The sequence below is a fragment of the Scyliorhinus canicula genome, chromosome 2, assembly GCF_902713615.1.
Source record: "Scyliorhinus canicula chromosome 2, sScyCan1.1, whole genome shotgun sequence".
NCBI classification, from domain to species: Eukaryota; Metazoa; Chordata; class Chondrichthyes; order Carcharhiniformes; family Scyliorhinidae; genus Scyliorhinus; species Scyliorhinus canicula.
The window spans coordinates 150,247,578-150,268,344 of NC_052147.1; the positions used below are offsets into that span (position 1 = coordinate 150,247,578).

Sequence of the window (20,767 nt, forward strand, 5' to 3'; positions counted from 1 at the left end):
TTTCTCTAGTTCCTGATAATCCGCAAACACGGTCCTCTTTCTTATTCTTGTGCATGTTGTTTCGCCCAATGTGGACCACTACAACTGGATCCTCCCCCTCCAATATTCTTTTGAGCCGGTCAGAGATATCCCTCACCCTGGCACCGAGCAGGCAACATACCATGCGGGACTCTCGATCTTGCTTACAAAAGATTGTATCAATCCCCCTAATTCTAGAATCACCTACAACTACCACTTGTCTTTTTGCCCCGCCCTCTTGAATGGCCTCCTGTATCATGGTGCAGTGGTTGGCGAGCTCTGCCCTTTTCCTTATCCACACAGGGAGCAAGTACCTCATACCTGTTGGACAAGGTCAAGAGCTGAGGCTCCTTCATTCCTGAATTCACAGTCACACCCTGTTGTCCCTGACCACTGGCCAAATCGGAGGCATTTAATCTACGGGGTGTGACCGCCTCCTGAAACAAAACGTCCATGTAACTCTCGCCCTCCCGGATATGCCGCAGTGTCTGAAGCTCAGACTCCAGCTCATCAATTCTGAGCTGGAATTCCTCAAGCAACAAACACTTGCTGCAGATGTGGTCACTGCAGTTCGCAATGGGATCTGCCAGCTCCCACATCACGCAGCCACAGCACATCACCGGTCAGCCATCTCTACTTAATTCATTAATTAGTTTTTCAGTTTTAAAAATAAATTAGCACAGGTTCCCCACCAGCCACTTAGGTCACAGCTTTCCTGTGACATCAGTTTTTTTCCAGCTTCAGTGGAACCCTTGATATTCATCGCTCAGATGCTCCGCCCTCCGAGACTGCTCTCTGGAGATGTCCCACTTCTCTCTGCGCTCTTTAGTGAAGTTTCACCTCTCTCTCTGCACTTTTTACTGAAGTCTTGACTCTTTCTGTGCTCTTGAACGAAGTGGGTGTCCGGGGAGGGGATAGTGCAGGGTGGTCCGGGGAGGGGGATAGTCCGAGTACCCTTTAAATACGATGCTCAGAAATTCAGCTGTGGGATGAAACCCTGCGGGCTGTGACTTCATGCCTCGTCCCATCCAGCGTATGGGCGAGTTTCTCGGAGCGTGCTGGATCGTGCATGGTGCGCCATCCAGCACCTCCACCCATCCACCCCAGTGAAGTCACTCCCACTTCCACACCACCATCAATTATAGACTCCAGAATGGATGATTCCCACCATTACCTTCCAAGAATTCCTATGAAATTAGAAAACCTTTTGTCTCTGAAATGCCTGTGTTTTGCTGAACATAACTGAATGAAAACACATGTGAACATTTGTTTCAAATTTATGTTTTATTTAAAATCCATTCGTTTTCCCCTTCACCCCCAAGCATTTTAACAAGTGAGGCACTGTGTTTTTTGGTAGGTGTTTTGGGGACTTGGCTTTCAGTGCTACACTGTGGTCAAGAGATAGACTGGATATGGGTTCCAAGGACTCCATCACCCAGTAGTCCTGTTGGCAATTGAGAGAATGACTTAACCCCATCTCTCCCTGACTGAACTAATGCCAGTGGGTTCAGCCAGCACGGTGATCCATTGCCACCGACACAAGTATGCAAAAGGGGCTGCTCTGTCCTTGGACCATGAGGTGCTCAGAGGAAGCCTCACTTTTGAAATAAAGCACTTCAATCACGCTTCCTCTTTGCTTGTCCCTTCACTCTGCGCAGACAGAACAAGCAGCACGTGAAGAGCAAGCAGAAAAACAGCAATGCCACGGCAACAAGAGCCCCCATGACATCCAGGCAGTGGTATTGGATCCAGTTGAGGTGGTGAGCTGCGGATCGTAAATGGTCAGCCCCACCATGCCTCATTACAAACTCCACCCAATAGGCAGAGAGTTCCACAGCATCCATTGAGCGGTCCTTGTGGATGGCGAAAATCTTTGATATGGCTTCCTTGTATCTAAAAAAGAGAGTCACATCGTCACTCAGACCGCTCTCCCACCCGTGTTTCCTTGGTGTGGACGGCAGGTTGGCCGTTGAGTCAAATTATTTGTGCGTTTACTTGTTCAAAAGCTGTACATACAGGACAAGACAAATGTCTCACTCCACTATACTGACGCACAGTTGGAAGTGCTGCCCAGATGTACATAGGAATCGCTACAGCAATGTTCTTCTGCCACAAAATAGAACCAGAATATGCTGGATCCCTCTTAGGTCAGGCAATATCTATAGAGAGCAAAACCGAGTCAACGGGCAGGATTTTCCCCGCAGATTTTGGGACTCTGATTTGGCAACTAAATGAGGGTTCCGAGCCAACATCGGCCAACAGTGGGACGGGTGGCATGATCCTCTTAGAATTGTGTCAATGAGATGCTAATTACATTGTTCAGATACACAGGTGAGGGGTGTTGTTTAATTAAACACTTTAGCGAGCACATATAACTAGGGGAGCTGCGAGACTGAACAAAGTCAATAAACTCTCGCAGAGGGGCAGCACAGAGGCACAGTGGTTAGCACTGCTGCCTCACGGCGCCGAGGTCCCAGGTTCGACCCCGCCTCTGGGTCACTGTCTGTGTAGAGTTTGCACATTCTCCCCGTGTCTGCGTGGATTTCTCCCCCACAACCCAAAGCTGTGCAGGGTAGGTAGATTGGCCACGCTAAATTGCCCCTTAATTGGAAAAAAATGAATTGGGCACTCCAAATTTAAAAAAAAAATAAATAAATATACTCTTGCAGTAAAGAACAGCTTTGTGGCTTGGTTCTGACCACACCAACCGGTTGGATCCTATGCGCGTCAGCCTCCTATCCAGCTGTCTCCATGCTGGCCTTAATCAGAGGGATCTGAGAAATGCACTGCTGAGAGTGTGGTGGAGGACTTCTGGTGGCTGCCATGGAGGAGTAGGTCGCACATTTGATAGCTCCCGCCTGTAACGGACTTTTGGACCTTTTGCCCCGGTTTTTTCCGGATTTTGTGGGATAAATCGGTGAAGAGTGAGACAGTGAGGAGAAATCCCCCTCCGGTGTATGGAGAATTGGACCAGAAGTGGCTGTGTGAGACAACAAAGTCCTATAAGGGGGATGCAAGTCGAGCTGGTAACATGGGACAGCATGGTGGAGGGAAAGGGCCGTGGGGAGACGACAGAGTGGTCGACGGATCAGCTGGTGAAGTTTTTCGAGGATTGCTTCGCCAAGCTGAAGGAGGATACGCTGGACCCGACAAAGGCTTTGATTGATCAAGTGGTTCAGAATCAGGAAACCCACGGGAGAGCGATCCACGAGGTCGAACAAAAGTTGTCCGAGCACGAGGAGTATATAACCGTGCTGGAAAACAAGGTGGGGATGATGAACGACCGCCAGAAAAGAATGCAGGAGAAGCTGGAGGACCTGGAGAATAGGTCCAGTAGGCAGAATCTCAGAATTGTTGGCCTCCCTGAAGGCAGTGGGGGATCGGATGCGAGGGATTATGTGACGGACATGTTGGAGAAGTTGATGGGGGCTGGGGCGTTCCCTTGGCCCCTGGAATTGGAGAGAGTGCACAGAGCCCTCGCGAGGAAGCCCAGAGCGAACGAGACGCCGAGGGCCATGGTGGTACGTTTTCACCGTTTCATGGACAAGGAACACGTTTTGTGGTGGGCCAAGAAAGAACGAAGCAGCAAGTGGGAGAACTGTGAGTTGCGCATCTATCAGGACCTGGGAGCGGATTTGGCCAATAGGTGAGCAGGGTTCAATCGGGCAAAAACAACCCTCTTTAGGAAGGGGTGAGAAGTTCGGGATGCTGTACCCAGCCCACCTGTGGGTCACACATGAGGAACGGGACTTCTACTTTGAAACGGCAGGCGAAGTATGGACCTTTATTAAAGAAATGAAGCTGGAGGCGAATTAAAAGACACTGAAGCCTTGGAGAAGTATGGCGGCGAATTGTTGTGCTGGATTCTATAAATTTAAGTAGCGCTATGTGAAATAAGGGGCTGTGTGAATAGTTAAAGGTTGCTTTGTCTTGCAGGGAGCTGGTTGGGGGGGGGAGGGGCTTTGAATTTGGTTCTGCTTTTTGGGTGATTATTTTTCTAAAATAACTTTCTTCACTGTTTTTTTTCTGATGTTTGTTTACTGGGGAATGTGATGCTTTTAAAATGTTTATCCATGTGGGGGAAGAGGTGAGAGAACAGTAGAGGGACAGACTACTTGGTGCCAGGGGCGGGCGCTATGAAGTCAGCATGGGTCAGCTGACTCTTTGAAGCGCAGTGGGGGGTGAGCAGGTGTTAAGCTGGAGCTTCACTTCGGGGAATTGGGTTTCTAGTGTTGTTGCTGAAGGGGGAGGGGGAGGGGAGCTGCTTTGCTGACAGGGGAGGAACTGTTACTACGGGACAAATGGGAGGTTGGGAACGGCGACTGTCCGAGTGGGGACTCGAGGAGGTCGGGGACGCGAGCTTGAGGCTGGCCTAAAAAGGGTAATGGTTAGTCGGCACTGCATGTAAGGACATTTAACTAAGCAAGAGAGAAGGGAGTCCTCCCCCCCCCCCCCCCTCAACAATGTTGCAGGCCTCAATTTCATTGATTCTGAAACGGGAGAAGGATCCGGAGCAATGCGGGTGATACAGGCCGATTTCTCTACTGAATGTGGATGCCAAACTGCTGGTTAAGATACTGGCCACAAGGATAGAGGACTGTGTCCCGGGGGTGATGGGGGAAGACCAGACAGGATTTGTTGAGGGCAGGAAACTCCAGGCCAATGTTCGAAGGCTTCTAAATGTTATTATGATGCCCTCAGAAGGAGAGGAGGCAGAGGTGGTGGTAGCGATGGATACGGAGAAGGCTTTTGATCGGGTGGAGTGGGATTACCTGTGGGAGGCACTGGGAAGGTTTGGGTTTGGTGAGGGCTTTATTGACTGGGTGCGGTTGCTCTATCAGGCACCAATAGCGAGTGTGCGTACGAATTGGCTGAGGTCGGGGTATTTTAAACTACACCGAGGGACGGGGCAAGGGTGCCCCCTCTCCCCATTACTGTTTGCTCTGGCATAGAGCCATTGGCCATGGCGTTAAGAGCCTCTAGGAACTGGGAAGGGCTGGTTCGGGGAGGGCGTGGAGCACCGGGTCTCGCTTTACGCAGATGACCTGCTCTAGTACATTTCGGACCCGCTGGAGGGGATGGGAGAAGTAATGTGAATCTTGGGGGAATTAGGCAATTTTTTGGGGTATAAATTGAACATGGGGAAAAGCGAGATGTTTGCGATCCAGGCAAAAGAACAGGAGAAGAGACTGGGAGAGCTGCCGCTTAGAATGGTAGGGAAGAGTTTTCGATATCTGGGAATCCAGGTGGCCCGGAAATGGGAAGCACTGCAGAAGTTAAACCCATCCCAGCTCATAGAACAAATGAAAGAGGACTTTAAGTGATGGGACAAGATCCCGCTATCACTGGCGGGGAGGGTACAGACTGTGAAAATGACGGTCCTCCCCAGATTTCGGTTTGTCTTTCAGTGCCTCCCCACCTTCATCCCAAAGGCCTTTTTCAAGCGGGTGAATATGGTTATTTCGGGCTTTGTGTGGGCGGGTAAAACCGCGCGAGTGAAGCAAGTGTTGCTGGAGCGCAGTCGGGGGGAGGGTGGGTTGGCGTTGCTGAACTTCTACAACTACTACTGGGAGGCGCTGGATGAACTGTACACAGTCATAAACAACTATGAAACAGAACACCCGGAGGCGTTGTTCATCGTGGCCGGAGACTTCAACAAAGCCAACCTCAAGAGTGTACTGCCTAAATTCCACCAGCACATCTCCTGTCCCACCAGGGGCGACAACACTCTTGACCACTGCTACTCAAAAATCAAGGGCGCCTACCGTTCCATCCCCCGACCGCATTTTGGGAAATCAGACCATAAGACTGTGCTCCTTCTCCCGGCGTACAAGCAGAAACTCAAGCGGGAGAATCCAGCTGAGAAGGTTGTGCAGTGCTGGTCCGAGGAGACAGAAGAGCTCTTACGTGACTGCTTAGAGACAGTGGACTGGTCCATATTTAAGAACTCAGCAACTAACTTAAATGAGTATGCCACAACTGTCACAGACTTCATCAACAAATGTGTGGATGACTGCGTGCCAAAGAAAGCAGTACGTACGTTCCCCAACGCCATGGCTCAACCGCGAGATTGACTCCCTACTGAAGGACAGATCTGAGGCGTTCAAGGCAGACGACCCTGTCCTATACAAGAAATCCAGGTACGACCTCCGCAAAGCCATCCGAGATGCCAAGAGAGAATATCAAACTAAGCTAGAGTCACAGACAGACTCTCAGCGGTTGTGGCAAGGACTAAACAACATAACGGGCTACAAAGCAAAGCCGAGCAGTATCTCTGGCAGCAGCGCACCCCTCCCCGATGAATTTAATGCATTCTATGCTCGGTTTGAGCAGGTAACCAACAATCCGCTGTCGAGTGCCCCAGCAGACCATAATTCACCCATACCCACCATCACAGTTTCTGATGTCAGATCGGCCTTCCTGAAAGTGAACCCGCAGAAGGCGACGGGCCCGGACGGGATCCCTGGTCGTGCACTCAGAGCCTGTGCATACCAGCTGGCAGAGGTATTCACAGACACCTTTAACCTATCCCTACTCCACTCCGAGGTCCCCACCTGCTTCAAGAAGACCACCATCATACCGGTACCAAAGAAGAACCAGGCAACATGCCTCAATTACTACCGCCCGGTGGCCCTGACGTCAGTTGTAATGAAGTGCTTCGAGAGGCTGATCATGAAGCGCATCACCTCCATACTCCTGGAACGCCTTGACCCACTTCAATTCGCATACCGTCGCAACCACTCCACATCAGACGCCATTTCCCTGGCCCTACACTCATCCCTAGAGCATCTCGAAAACAAGGACTCCTACATCAGACTCCTATTTATTGACTACAGCTCCGCCTTCAACACCATAATCCCAGCCAACCTCATATCAAAGCTCCAAAACCTAGGACTTGGCTCTCCACTCTGCAACTGGATCCTTGACTTTCTGACCAACAGACCACAATCAGTAAGAATGAACACCAACTCCTCCTCCACAATAGTCCTCAATACCGGTGCCCTGCAAGGCTGCGTACTTAGCCCCCTACTCTACTCCCTGTACACACACGACTGCGTGGCAAAACTTGGTTCCAACTCCATCTACAAGTTTGCTGACGATGCGACCATAGTGGGCCGGATCTCGAATAACGACGAGTCAGAATACAGGAGGGAGATAGAGAACCTAGTGGAGTGGTGTAACGACAACAATCTCTCCCTCAATGCCAGCAAAACTAAAGAGCTGGTCATCGACTTCAGGAAGCAAAGTACTGTACACACCCCTGTCAGCATCAACGGGGCCGAGGTAGAGATGGTTAGCAGTTTCAAATTCCTAGGGGCTCACATCACCAAAAATCTGTCCTGGTCCACTCACGTCGACACTATCACCAAGAAAGCACAACAGCGCCTATACTTCCTCAGGAAACTAAGGAAATTCAGCATGTCCACATTAACCCTTACCAACTTTTACAGATGCACTATAGAAAGCATCCTATCGGGCTGCATCACAGCCTGGTATGGCAACTGCTCGGCCCAGGACCGCAAGGAACTTAGAGTCGTGAATACTGCCCAGTCCATCACACGAACCTGCCTCCCATCCATGGACTCCATCTACATCTCCCACTGCCTGGGGAAAGGGGGCAGCATAATCAAGGATCCCTCTCACCCGGCTTACTCACTTTTCCAACTTCTTCCATCGGGCAGGAGATACAGAAGTCTGAGAACACGCACGAACAGACTCAAAAACAGCTTCTTCCCCACTGTCACCAGACTCCTAAATGACCCTCTTATTGACTGACTTCATTAACACTACACCCTGTAAGCTTCATCCGATGCCAATGCTTATGTAGTTACATTGTATATCTTGTGTTCCCCTATTATGTATTCTCATGTATTTTCTTGAATTTTGATTAATTCCCTTTTCTTCCATGTACTGAATGATCTGTTGAGCTGCTTGCAGAAAAATACTTTTCACTGTACCTCGGTACACGTGACAATAAACAAATCCAATCCAATCCAATCCAATATAGCCATGATTAGGAAGTGGATTGTGGGGGAGGGGTCGGCATGGGAGCGGATGGAGGCGGCGTCATGTAAAGACACCAGTCTGGGAGCATTGTTAGCGGCACCTCTTCCATTCTCGCCAGCCCGATACTCCACAAGTCCGGTGGTATTGGCAGCTCTGAGAATCTGGGGGCAATGGAGGAGATATAAGAGAGTGGAGGGAGCATCGATTTGGACCCCGATTTATAACAACCACAGATTTGTACTGGGTAGGCTAGATGGCGGGTTCCGGAGTTGGCAGAGGGCAGGAATTAGAAGGATGGTGGATCCATTTATAGACGGGAGCTTTCCCAGCTTGAAATCTTTGGAGGATAAATTTAAATTGCCAGCAGTGAATGGTTTTAGCTATTTACAAGTGCGAGACTTCCTGAGAAAACAGGTGCCGGCCTTTCCGCTGCTGCCGCCACGGGGGATACAGGGTAGAGCAGTTTCCAGTACCTGGGTGGGAGAGGGGAAGGTATCGGATATTTACCAGGAGCTTTCGGAGGCGGAGGAAACCCCAGTGGAGGAGCTTAAGGGCAAGTGGGTGGACGAGCTAGGAGGAGAGATAGAGGCGGGTCAATGGGCGGAGGCCCTAAGCAGGGTTAATACCTCCTCACCATGTGCCAGGCTTAGCCTGATGCAATTTAAGACAGTCCACCGGGCACACATGATAGTGGTCTGGATGAGTAAGTTCTTCGGGGTAGAGGATAGGTGTGTGAGGTGCACGGGAAGCCCAGCAAATCATGTCCACATGTTTTGGGCATGCCCGAAGCTTAGAGAGTTTTGGCAGGATTTTGCTAAGGCAATGTCCACGGTGCCGAGTCCGGAGGTAGCGATCTTTGGAGTGTCGGAAGATCCGGGAGTTCAGGGGGCGAAAGAGGCCGACGTCTTGGCCTCCCTGGTAGCCCGGAGACAGATCTTGTTAATGTGGATGGACACGAAGCCCCCGAGTGTAGAGACCTGGGTTAGTGACGTGGCTGGGTCTCACAGTCTCGAGAAAATAAAGTTTGCCTTAAGAGGGTCAATGTTAGGGTTCTCCCGGAGGTGGCAGCCTTTCGTCAACTTTCTTGGGGAAAATTAAAATGTCAGCAGATGCAGTATTCCAAGGGGGAGGTGGGGGGCAGATTGCTGTTGTATGGTTGAGGTGCGTGAAGATTGGGCTGGGGGGTGGGGTAATGTTTATTTTACCATGTTGATGTCATTGTATATGTTACTGTTAGAAAAATTTTCAAATACCTCAATAAAATATTAATTTTAAAAATGAGAGTGTGGTGGAGGCAGAAGTAACTGAAGCTTTCGAAAGGGAATCGGTTCATTATTTGAAATGGAACAACGTACAGGGCTACGGAAAAAGAAACAGGAGCAGTACTGTGCGAATTGCTCCTTCAGAGGGCGAGCAGAGGTCTGATGGGTCAAGTAGCTTCCTTCTGTGCTGTAACCTTCCCATTATTCTAAATTTGCTGCTGTAGTAGCATGCCCCTTTAAGGGGGCAAGTCCCCAGAGGGTCATGTGACCCAATTGCCCAATGTGCCTGGTGCGTGTTAACGCGGAGGGCAGAGCGTGGGTTTCCCGTTAGTCAGGAGTCTTGGAACATGGCAACTTTTATCTCGCCCGTCTGTCAGGATAGTCCAGCTGCCATGTTGCCATCACTAAAGCTATGAGCACAAATTTTCTATGGGTTGGAAAGTGTTTTTTTCTTATAAACACCTGGATACATCGCTCTTCTCTCTGCTTTGTTTTGTCCTCAGAATCGTTATAGTGCAGAAGGAGGCCATCTGGCCCATCGAATCTGCATCTGCTCTCTGAAAGAGCTCTCTACCTAATCCCCTCTCCTGCCGTACCCCTGTAACCTTGCACATTCTCTCTTTTTGGATAGTGTTTTTATTTGTTGTTAGCCATAAAGAGAAAGAGAGACAAAAGGTGTCACACTTTTGTAAAAACATGATACAGGGTTTATCAAGGGATGTTGCTGCTACAGTGAACTCTCCAAAAGACCACAAAATGCTCCACTGCAGATCATGTGATATTTCACCAGCCAATAGTGTTACTCGAATAGATAACAGCTAGCAATCTAATTCCCTTTTGAATCCCTCGATTGAACCTGCCTCCACCACCATCTCAGGAAGTTCATTCTAGACTCCAACCATCCTCAGGGCCGGCTCAAGGCACCGGCAACTCGGGCTGTCGCCCGGGGCGCTGTGTGCTCGGGGGCGTCAGAGACTCGGGTCCCGCGCATGCGCAGTTGGGCCGGTGCCAACCAGCGCATGCGCGGTGGCCGCCCGCCCCCAGGGCGGCCCCCCGGCTCTGTCCACCCCCCCCCCTCAGTCCCCCCCGCCCTCGGGTCTGCCCCCCGCCCCGCCCTCGGGTCCGCCGCCCCACCCTCGGGTCCGCCCCCCCTTCGGGTCCGCGGGGTTGGAGCCGGTGAGATCAGACAGTGTGTAACCCAGGGAGGATGGAGCCAGTGAGATCAGACAGTGTGTAACCCGGGGAGGATGGAGCCAGTGAGATCAGACAGTGTGTAACCCGGGGAGGATGGAGCCAGTGAGATCAGACAGTGTGTAACCCGGGGAGGATGGAGCCAGTGAGGTCAGATAATGTGTAACCCACATTAAATGTGCCGAAAGCATGCAGTAATAATAACATTTTGATGTGTACTGTGGATATTTCCTGGAGTCAGGCAGTTGCAGGCATGAAGTAAAAGAAAGTAACCTAATTTATCCTGTCAATATTTGTCTCCTTTTCACTGCTACGATGATCAGATCAGTGAATGATGGAGTGCGGAGGAATCACATGGTGGTTCGTAAACAGGAATGATAGACCGTAGAACAACAGGATTGTGAGAATGTGACGACATGGAGAATGCAACAGGGAACAATTAACTGCAATGGTTTTGTGCTAATTCAAACCACATTGGTTGTCTCTTGGATTTGTGCACGACCCAGTTCACTGAGGAAAGAAGTCCTGTTTATTCTCTCTTTCACATCTCTCTTCCCACCCCCCTCCCATCTGAAGGTATTTGCTCTTACCCTTGACTGCGTGCTTCTCCACCCTGTGCTTACTTTGCCTTGAGCCTTTTCAATTCCGTCCCATTATAAACTGTGTTCACCATTTGCAATTTAACCTTGAGATCTAGTGGGAGTGGAATTCCCGTGAATGGTGGGAGTTGACTATTTCCATTTGCAGTTATTTACTCTCAGTAATTTCCTTCATTGCCAGGGGAACAACCTGTGAGATCTTAGTCCAAGAGTTGGTTGTTATAATTTATACGTGAAAGACAGTGAAACATTCAGTGTCAACTCCTGTCTATGTATTCTCTGGTCTGGGAGTGGGACCATCATCTGGAATCCTGGAATTTCCATACCTGTGAAACAGGGTTAGAACTAGATGGTTCAAAGAAGGGTAGTTTGCTGTTTTCCTCCACCCACAATAGCAGATTATTTGGATGACCCCCCTCGGGTCCGCCACCCCCCGCCCCTCCTCGGCCTCGCCCCCCCGCCCCTCCTCGGCCGTCGCCCCCCTCCCTCCCCCCCCCCCCCCTCGGCCCCGGCCCCGGCCCCGCCCCCCTCGGCCCTGCCCCCGCCCCGCCCCCCCCGCTCGCCCCCCCCCCTCGGCCCCAGCCCCGCCCCCCCCCTCGGCCCCGGCCCCCGCCCCCCCCCCCCGGCCCCGGCCCCGCCCCCCCCAAGGGCGCCGAAGTTCAGCTTGCCCGGGGCGCCAGCAACCCTAGAGCCGGCGCTGACCATCCTCTGGATGAAATCCACCCCCTTCCCCCCCCCCCCCCCCCCCCCCCCCCTCCCCAAACATCACTTCTACTCCTTTTGTCCATTACTTTGAATCTGTGCCCTCTAATTCTTCATGCTCTCTTGACAGGAAACAATTTCTCACTATTTACCCTGTCCATACCTCTAATCCTGAATATCTCTACAAGTCTCCTCTGAATCTTTTCTCCAAGGAAAACCGACCCACCTTTCCGGTCTATCCTCGTAGCTACAGTTGTTCATCCCTGGAATCACCTTCTCGTGAATCTCATCGTACTCTCACCAATGTCTTCACATTATCCCTCTCAAGTATGGCCAGAACTGGATGCAGTCTCCAGAAGAGGCCTAACTAATGTCTTATAAAAGTTCAGCATGATCTCCTGATTCTTGTACTTAGTGCCCCTATTAATAAAACTATCATAACACATGCTTTATTAACTGCTCTCTTTTGGGTTTTAAACAGACAAAAATACTCCATATGGCCTGAACCGGTGTGAACTTCACTCACCTGGTATCATTGATAACCAAGCTCAGTGCATCGAATAGCCTCCGAGAGCTGATATCTTTCAAACTCAGGACAATGCCAGCTCCTTGGTGCTTTAAGCGTTCTGCATTCTCAATCTGGTCTGAAAACAATGGCAACATGACCATTGGAACGGCACTACAGATAGCCTCGTAGATTCCATGTGACCCTGCATGTGTCAGGAAAGCTCGTGTCTTGGAATGTCCTAGTCCATAGGACAAGAGAAAAAATAAAATTCAACTCACTGTAATTAGGTATATCTTCAGCAACATGTAATATATCAATATTATCAAAAAAAAATCCCTTGAGAGACTTTGGTTTGAACAAAGGTCTTTACATTAGTTTCTATGCGCCCCCCCCCCCCCCCCCCCCCCCCCCCAACTTAACGCCAACAGGACTGCTGGCCATTTCCAGAATTTTCTGCTTTGATTTCAGATTCGCCAACAGCAACAGGATTGAACCAGCTGCTGGAGTTATTTAGTGCAGAGAATCTCATCCTTTCCCCATACATTGACCTTGGAACAGTGATGCGCAACCTCGACTAGTGAATGGGCCACATGAGAGGCACACAGGACTCAGATGGGCCTTGGAATGATGAGGGACAATTCTTATGCTCACTCTACATGGGGTGGGTGGGTGATTGATAGCGGGCTCAGAGCGATACAAGAGTTGCTGGCGAGATTCCCAAAGCGTTTGAAGGACAGGCTGCCCTTGTGTAGCAAGTGCCGATACGCAGCCTGCCATTTTTGGCAACTCCACAGCGCTATCCCAAGAGCATAGGCTTCCAGCAGGGGTTTAAAGGGCTTGACCCATTAGAGGAGACAGAGGGGGTGGAATAAGGGAAATTGTGTCACTTGTCTCTTCACTGTTCACCAGCACCTGGGCTGGATCACTATGGGTACAATGAGACAGAGTTAGTAACTGCAAATAATTCATTAAACATGTGGGAACTGGAGGAATGGGAAGTGGGATAGGATGTGCCATTCTGGGCTGTTCTTCCTCTTAATATAGACCTGAATTTTTTCAAAGAGTCAGCGGGAACAAATTTCCATCGACTCAGAGTGCCCCACAGCCATTTCATGCTCGAAAGAGCTTTACGTGATTGCAGACCACTCACTTGGGAGGAAGTGCCACCTTAGATAGCTTCTTGCCAATCTGATTGGCCGACATCCGGGCCCTATATTTGGAACCCTCTGCACCCCTCCCCTCCAGAGACCTGGTCGGTGACACTACACCACTGGTAGGGTTACTGCCTGCATGTTCAACATGTCAACACATGTTCTCTTACCCAGTAGGTCATTCTGTGGCAGCCAGGTCACCAGTTTGGTATTTGATGCCAGTTTTGAAGGTCTTTCTCCGGTGTATCGCCACAGGACCTACCACAGAAGAGACAGCATTCCAATAATGAGTTACCAGATCAACCTCAGCCAAGATTCTCTGTTGCAAGTCCATTCCGCATACAGTGGCTAGAGGATGGAGATTTTGGCGTTCAGCCAAATCTCCATTTACTGCAGCAGGACTGGAGAATCCCACTGCCGTGAATGGACGGAGAATCCCGCCCAATAATTTTGGAAATGACAGGTATCACCAGCGAGTGGGGGCTCGATCTCACCTCGAAGGCAGAAAATTCTAGGCTCACGGCCCAGGACACAAAAGAACCAAAGCTGACAGTCCTGTACAGTACTGAGTGTACTGATATCATGGTTGTGTTGTAATTCACCGACTGACCACTAAGGGTCTCATTAATATACTAGTGAATGTTAAGAGTTAAGTGACCTCAGACTGACTAGGGAGCTGGGAGAGAGGTTGCTTGTGAATGTTCATACTGTTATTCATCTGTTGTTTTGTATATATTTGACCCACAGTTAATGTTAATAAATCATTTATAGATTTAGTTAAAAAAGTGTTCTTGTAATATAACTCAGGCCATCCAACAATAACATTACACAGAGGATATGCTGCCACTGTTAGAAACACTGGCTTTCAGGTAAGACCTTAAAGCCCAAGGCCCAGTTTTCCTGCTCAGGTGGATTTAAAGGATCCCATGGTATTATGTTGAAGAACAGGGAAGTCTTCCTGGTGTCCTGGTCAGTAGATATCTAGCAACAAACATTACCAAAGCAGATGATCTGGTCATTATCACATGGCTGTTTTGGGAGCCTGCTGTGTTTCCAACATTATAACAGTGACTACACTTGAAGAATACTTCATTGGCTGTAATGGAACATCCTGAGGTCATGAAAGGCACTATATAAATGTAACTGCTTTTATTAGCTTTCCATCCATCCCTATCCAATTCAATGCATTATTTTGAGTAAATCCACACAAATTCTCCAGTTGTGATCTTTGAAGCTATATCATTTTGTGGCAGGCTTCTTACAAGTCTCAGTCAAATTAATCTTCATAGGTAATCTCTCAAATACAAGACAAAGCAACTTAAACTGTAAAATGGTTTAGAATTGTTACCAAGATTTTAACATCATATTTTCCTATGTGATAATAAAAACGCAGGGGGGGGGGGGAGTAAACAAGATAAGTGGAAAGCAATACCCAAGTTTCAGGATTACCTGGCACGTTCTCAATGAGTTTGAAGAGTTTCACTGTATTCACCTGATCAATTCTGTCATTTTAAACCCCTTTCAATCTTAGAAATGCACACTCGGGGTGGAATTTTCCAGCTCCCCGGACAGTGGAGACAGACCGCCAATGACCACCGGCAGGGTTTTCCAGTCCCGCTGATGCCTATAGTGTTTTTCGTGGCTCTTCCGGCCTGATGCCAGGAAACCCACTGCAGTGGGTTACCTGCTACGGGAAGGACTGGAAAGTCCCACCCTGGGCTTATTCAACTCACTCAAGCATTGTGTCAACTGGTCATTACTCCTCCAGCCTCAGGTACCAAGCCCCTAGAGGCCATTGGCAATCGACAGTGGACATTCAGAGCCCACCCTGCCAGTGTGACATTGCAAGACTCACCTCCAGCAATTCCGCGCCCCCTCCCCCCACAAAAGGTTTTTTAAATTCACCAGGTAAAGCTGGCTGCGCAGTCAACAGGCATGTGACAACACGTTAGGGGAAAAAACAGGAAAATTCCACCCATTAACACTGCTCCTCTGTCCACAGGCCTGAGTATTTCCAGTATTATCTGTTCCCAAAATGGGATTCTCCATTGTGAGTCCGCCCGGCGACAACTGGAACAAAGAATCCCGTTGCTGTGAACAGACGGAGAATCTCACCCATCGTTATTTTGCTTCTGCTTAAACTCAGCTCTAATGCTTCACAAAAACTAGCGTAGACATGTCTCCGAGCCGAAGCATGTAAAAATAATATAACATTGAGCAGGGGACATTTGAAAGGAAAGAGGTTCAGAGTTCAAAGCCAAACCAGGAATTAGCCCCGTTAGAGGCAAGTCACTATAGCCCCGATCAACATAATATTATTTATTATATCATATTATTTATAAACTAATATTACATTGTTACCATTTCTTTGGTATGGGTTGGCTGAGTATGTGAGGTGTTTGAAGAGGGCTGTCTAAACTCTTAGCAGCACACAGTAGATTGACTATAACTAATCTTGAAGGACGCATGCATATAGTGAGACTTTGATAGAAGATCATTACATATTTAAAACAGGGCTTGTTGTTTAGGGGAAATTGAGCAGACCGTCAAGGTGATTTGGCAAAATGTCTCACCATTGGCAAGAAAAGCCCTCCCCGTCAGATCTGTCCTCCCCGTCTGAAGTCTCACCCCATCTGCACGTTGCCCTCGAAGTGGTTGTAGTGGGGAAGAGACAGTTCCTTTTGGAATGCACCATTGCAAAGTAGGAGTGGAGAGAGATGCAGTGGTTTTTGTGGAGGTTCATTCCGAGGAGTTCAGTGACACAGGACTCTAAGCTCTACAGGCTGTTCCCAGGAATGCCACACTGAAACAAACATTAACTGCTGCTGGAGTATCAACAACTTGGTGCAAAATGCTCTTTGATCTGCCCAAAACCTGTACAGAGCTATCCTTGACTAAGTGTTGCAGACTAGCACAGACCAAATCCCAGGAATACGTGCTGAGGGATGCACCAAAACCTGTGGGAGTCGTCGCAAAGGCGCAATAGGGAAGGTCGCTGTATAAGACTTTTCCATTATATTGCACTGAGGGGCTGAGAATTGTACAGAACCCCTGGGGCTATATAACTCACATTGTATGTAATGAATACGACATGTATTGAAGCTAATCAGAATGCAACATGATCTATGTAGGTGCTGAATATTATTGCACTTTCTGTAATGGGTGTTTTGTTCTTTCAGATATTTTATGGATAAAATATATTTTTGCAAAATGAGATAATTTAATATTGAAACAGGGGCTGTCATTGGGGGAAAGGATAGCTCCTTCAAAGTGTCCTGGCACGATGGTCCGATTGGGGGTTGCTTCTATGATGTCCCACCCAAGATTCTGTGGTCTTTGCAGACTGGCACAGATCAAATCCCAGGACTACGTGCTGAGGAATGGTCTTTGCTTCTCTTGGTGAGTGCCCCCCTCCCCAGGTTCCACAACTTCTTCCAGATCCCTCCCAATAAGACCTGACAAATAACCCTCCCCCAACCCACCCACCATTACTCGATCTTTGTGGTCCATATATTTGCAAGGCAGCACAAAGAAGGATTTTAATAGGTGAAGCTTAAGCTGCAATGAATGGACTCCATACATTTAGCATCACTGATCTATTATTCCAGTGTTAGTCACTGCCTCTATCTGGAATCACCTTCTGAGGAAGTTGACCCAGTGCTTCTGCAATCTGATTGGCTATTGCGATTGGCATGCTCGATATCATTGATCCCAAGGAGAAGATCACGGCTCCATGTTCTCCAGAATTGTTCATAAATTCTTCTAAATCCTGAGGAGAAAAGGAAAACAAGCAAGAAGCCACAATTAATATTTAAATATGGGTGACTGAAATTGGGTCACCACATGCATGGATGTTCTAACCCCCAGGGGAACAACCCGGTTGATCTCTCCGTGGCGCTCGTGGAATACGAGCTCCCCCGCTGAGGGCTGGAGGCCTAGGAGTGAGGCTTGTTAATTCCCCATATAAAAGCCAGCCCAAGAGGGAGCCGGCATCTCAGGATGGTCCTGGCTGGGACTTCGGAGCGTTGGTTAGTTATTGTATTTTCTCGGAGTAGGAGGGAGCCGGCATCTCAGGATGTTCCCGGCTGGGACTTGGGAGAGTTGCTTAGTTGTTGTATTTCCTTGGAATAGGAAATAAACCACGTTTGATTTATCTTCTCAGGGTTCCTCATTAACTACAATAATGGACTGCTTGGGCTCACCACCGCCCTCTCTTGAGGGCAATTGGGGATGATGGCCTAGCCAGTGACGCTCAAACAAGAATCAATAAAAAAATAAAGGAGACCCAGGTCACTCAAAAGTTACTTTGCTATGATATACATATCAGCACCTAGAGTTACATTTAGGAGTGTGCCATTCAGCCCCTCGAGCTTGCTCCGTCATTCAATAAGATCATGGCTTATTTGATTAGAACCTCAACTCCACATTCCTGTCAACCACCCCCCCCCATAACCTTTCACCCCCTTGTTAATCAATAATCTATCCAGCTCTACCTTAAAAATATTCAAGATTCTACTTCCACCGCCTTTTAAGGAAGAGAGTTCCTAAGACTCACGGCCCTCTGAGAGACCCTCATCTCCATTGTAAATGGACGACCCTTATTTTTTTTAAACAGTGACCAATGTTCTAGGTACTCTAACAAGCGGAAACATCCTCTCCACATCCACCCGGCCAATACCCTCAGGACTTTATATGCTCAATCTAGTCATCTTTTACTCTAAACTCCAGTGGATACAAGCCTATCTTGTCTAATCATTCCTCATGAGACAACCCATTCATTCCTGTTATTAGTTTAGTGAACCTTCTCTGAACTGCTTCCCAATGCATTCACACCCTTTCTTAAATAAGGAGGGCAGTGGGGCGGCACGGTGGATAGCACGGCTGCCTCATGGTGCCGAGGTCCCAGGTTCGATCCCAGCTCTGGGTCACTGTCCATATGGAGTTTGCACATTCTCCCTGTGTTTGCATGGGTTTCGCCTCCACAACCCAAAGGTGTGCAGGGTAGGTGGTTTGCCACGGTAAATTGCCCCTTAATTGGAAAAAATGAATTGGGTACTGTACTGCAACATGGTAGCACAATGGTTAGCTCTGTGGCTTCACAGCACCAGGGTCCCAGGTTCAATTCCCTGCTGGGTCATTGTCTGTGGGAGTCTGCACGGTCTCCCTGTGTCTGCGTGGGTTTCCTCCGGGTGCTCCGGTTTCCTCCCACAGTCCAAAGATGTGCAGGCTAGGTGGATTGGCCACACTAAATTGCCCTAAGTGTCTAAAAAAGTTAGGAGGGGTTATTGGGTTACAGGGATAGGGTGGAAGTGAGTCGGTGTAGACTTGATGGGCCGAATGGTCTCCTTCTGCACTGTATGTTCTAGGAGACCAATATTGTACACAATGCTGCAGATGTGGTCTCACCAGTGCCCTGTACAACTGATCATTGTCTTTTAACAGATAGATTGATTAATTATTGAAGAACAGGTTTGCAAATGAAAGTAGCACTGAATTAAATAGATGGCTTATTCAATGCCTCAAGTAATTAGTAATATCAGATTACATGTATGGTTTATTCAAATGCCTCAAATTATTAGTAATTATATGAGATTACATGTATGGTTTATTCAAATGCCTCACATTATTAGTAATTCTATCAGATTACATGTATTTCTAACTCTAGTGGAGTGTGTATTTATCGTTCAATTTCCCTGGCCTTGATAAAGTAGAGAAGTATTTTCTCCTTCCATTCCTGTCAATGTGCTTTCTTACCTGTGGTAAAGGTTTCCTGTTCCTGCAGTTGAGGCCTCCAACTAACACCATATTTGGCATCAGAGGTCTCGGATACTCCAACACGAAATCGTACCGCATCAACCAGATGGAAGCCCGGCTCAGCAAGTCGACCAGCGTCACTTCTCTGTGGAGGAACCTGGTGGCCAGCTCCTCAAAGGGCGAATAAATGAAGTGACATAACAGCGGCTCCATTAAACCGGCCAGCACGTTCTTAGCCCTTTGCAGAAAGTTCATTTGACCGGTGTTCCCCGACATTGCTCTCGGCACGTACGAAAGCGGCCTGGGGCACTGTGTGGCCAAGTTATCCAAACCACAAGGAAGTCCTCGCAGCAGGTTGACAGAGGGCAGTGATAGATTCTCGGCAACAATGGCACCGCAGGGGCTGAAGGGGTCGGTCAGTAAAACATCGAACTTTTCTTCAGCCAGCTCCTTCATGAGCTGTGCGTTAAACAGGAGGTGCTCACAGAGGCTGAGGAAGAACTGCCTGACTTTATTCACATGTTGCAGCGTCTGAGTGATCCTCTGATAAAGCGTCCCGTCATAAAAAGCCATCTTGATGAGGCTTTCATACAGCTGGTCCACCTCAGCTTGGCTGAAGGCGTTGGGATAGATCTTGCTGCTGTAGTGCAGGGGCACCTTAATCAGCAAACTATTTTCAGGGTACACCACCACAATGTCGTGTCCTCGCTGGTGGAGCTCTTTCAGTATGACCCTCATGCTCAGCCAGTGACTGCCATCAACGGGAACGACCAGCAGCTTGCCACTCTCAGCAGGGCGCCAAAAAGACAGGAGACACGCCAGCAGGCAGCCCAACTGTGGGGTCAGAGCCATCGTGTGAGGCACTTCCAAAGCCGGGCTTCAGGAGCTGCCTCCAGCCCTCAGCATTGAAATATCGCCTGAGGAAATATGCGACCATTAATAACAGAACTCGTGGATTCAGAACCTGACGTGATCCCTGTGACCGCTTTTAGTCCATTAACCCTTGCAGGGCCGGACAGCATCGTCTTTTACAGCAGAGTCATAGCTTTCAACTCTTTGGGGGGTCAACAAATTAAACTAAATTAAGGGACAAATCAAAAAGGGTCACTTGATAAAGGGGATCTGCCCAATCGAAAACAAAGATCAACCGAAACTTAAAAACTCAAACCAGCACTGCCTCCACAGCTGGTGGCGTTGTCCCTTTATTGTTTGCAATGCTCTGTACTTGGTTTGGTTTGTAATGTGCCAGAGCGATTCTGGGCTGAATTGTGAGTGTCTTAGGAGGGGTGGAATGATTTTCTCTCTCTCCTCTGCCGTGCTCAGTGTGGGAGTGGCCTTTTCCGCTGCGCCTTTCTGCTGATAATTTGGGGGGGTGGGGGGAGAGAGGTGGTGAGTGTGTTCTGGATGCCAAATGTTTGGTTCCTGTGGCGCTAACAATTATAGTCAAAGACGAGAGACAAGTTCAATCGAGGCTTTTTAAAAAAATAATTTTTATTGGAATTTTTTACAGAAAATATAACAACAAACAATGAAAAGCAACAATAAAACACCATAATAACTGTAGCACCCCCAAGA

The 20,767-nt window shown here is 48.7% G+C and overlaps 1 protein-coding gene across 1 annotated transcript; it reads right to left on the bottom strand.

The window, feature by feature from the left end:
* Nucleotides 1-1,283: 1,283 nt before the first annotated feature.
* LOC119959358 (UDP-glucuronosyltransferase 1A1-like) lies at nt 1,284-20,440 on the bottom strand. The gene is made up of 5 exons (XM_038787650.1): nt 19,193-20,440; nt 17,076-17,207; nt 13,609-13,696; nt 12,306-12,525; nt 1,284-1,911 (listed from the first exon to the last, which is right to left on the bottom strand). The coding sequence occupies exons 1-5, from the start codon at nt 20,042-20,044 to the stop codon at nt 1,635-1,637; spliced, it is 1,569 nt and encodes a 522-aa protein (XP_038643578.1). The 5' UTR covers nt 20,045-20,440; the 3' UTR covers nt 1,284-1,634.
* Nucleotides 20,441-20,767: the final 327 nt, after the last annotated feature.

Excerpts from the sequence above, each read along its gene's own strand:
- LOC119959358 (XM_038787650.1), bottom strand. The coding sequence starts at position 20,044 with ATGGCTCTGACCCCACAGTTGGGCTGCCTGCTGGCGTGTCTCCTGTCT. Across the intron at positions 17,208-19,192 it reads ACAGGAAACCTTTACCACAG|GATTTAGAAGAATTTATGAA; the intron begins GTAAGAAAGCAC and ends TTTTCTCCTCAG. Across the intron at positions 1,912-12,305 it reads TTGGTTATCAATGATACCAG|ATACAAGGAAGCCATATCAA; the intron begins GTGAGTGAAGTT and ends TCTCTTTTTTAG.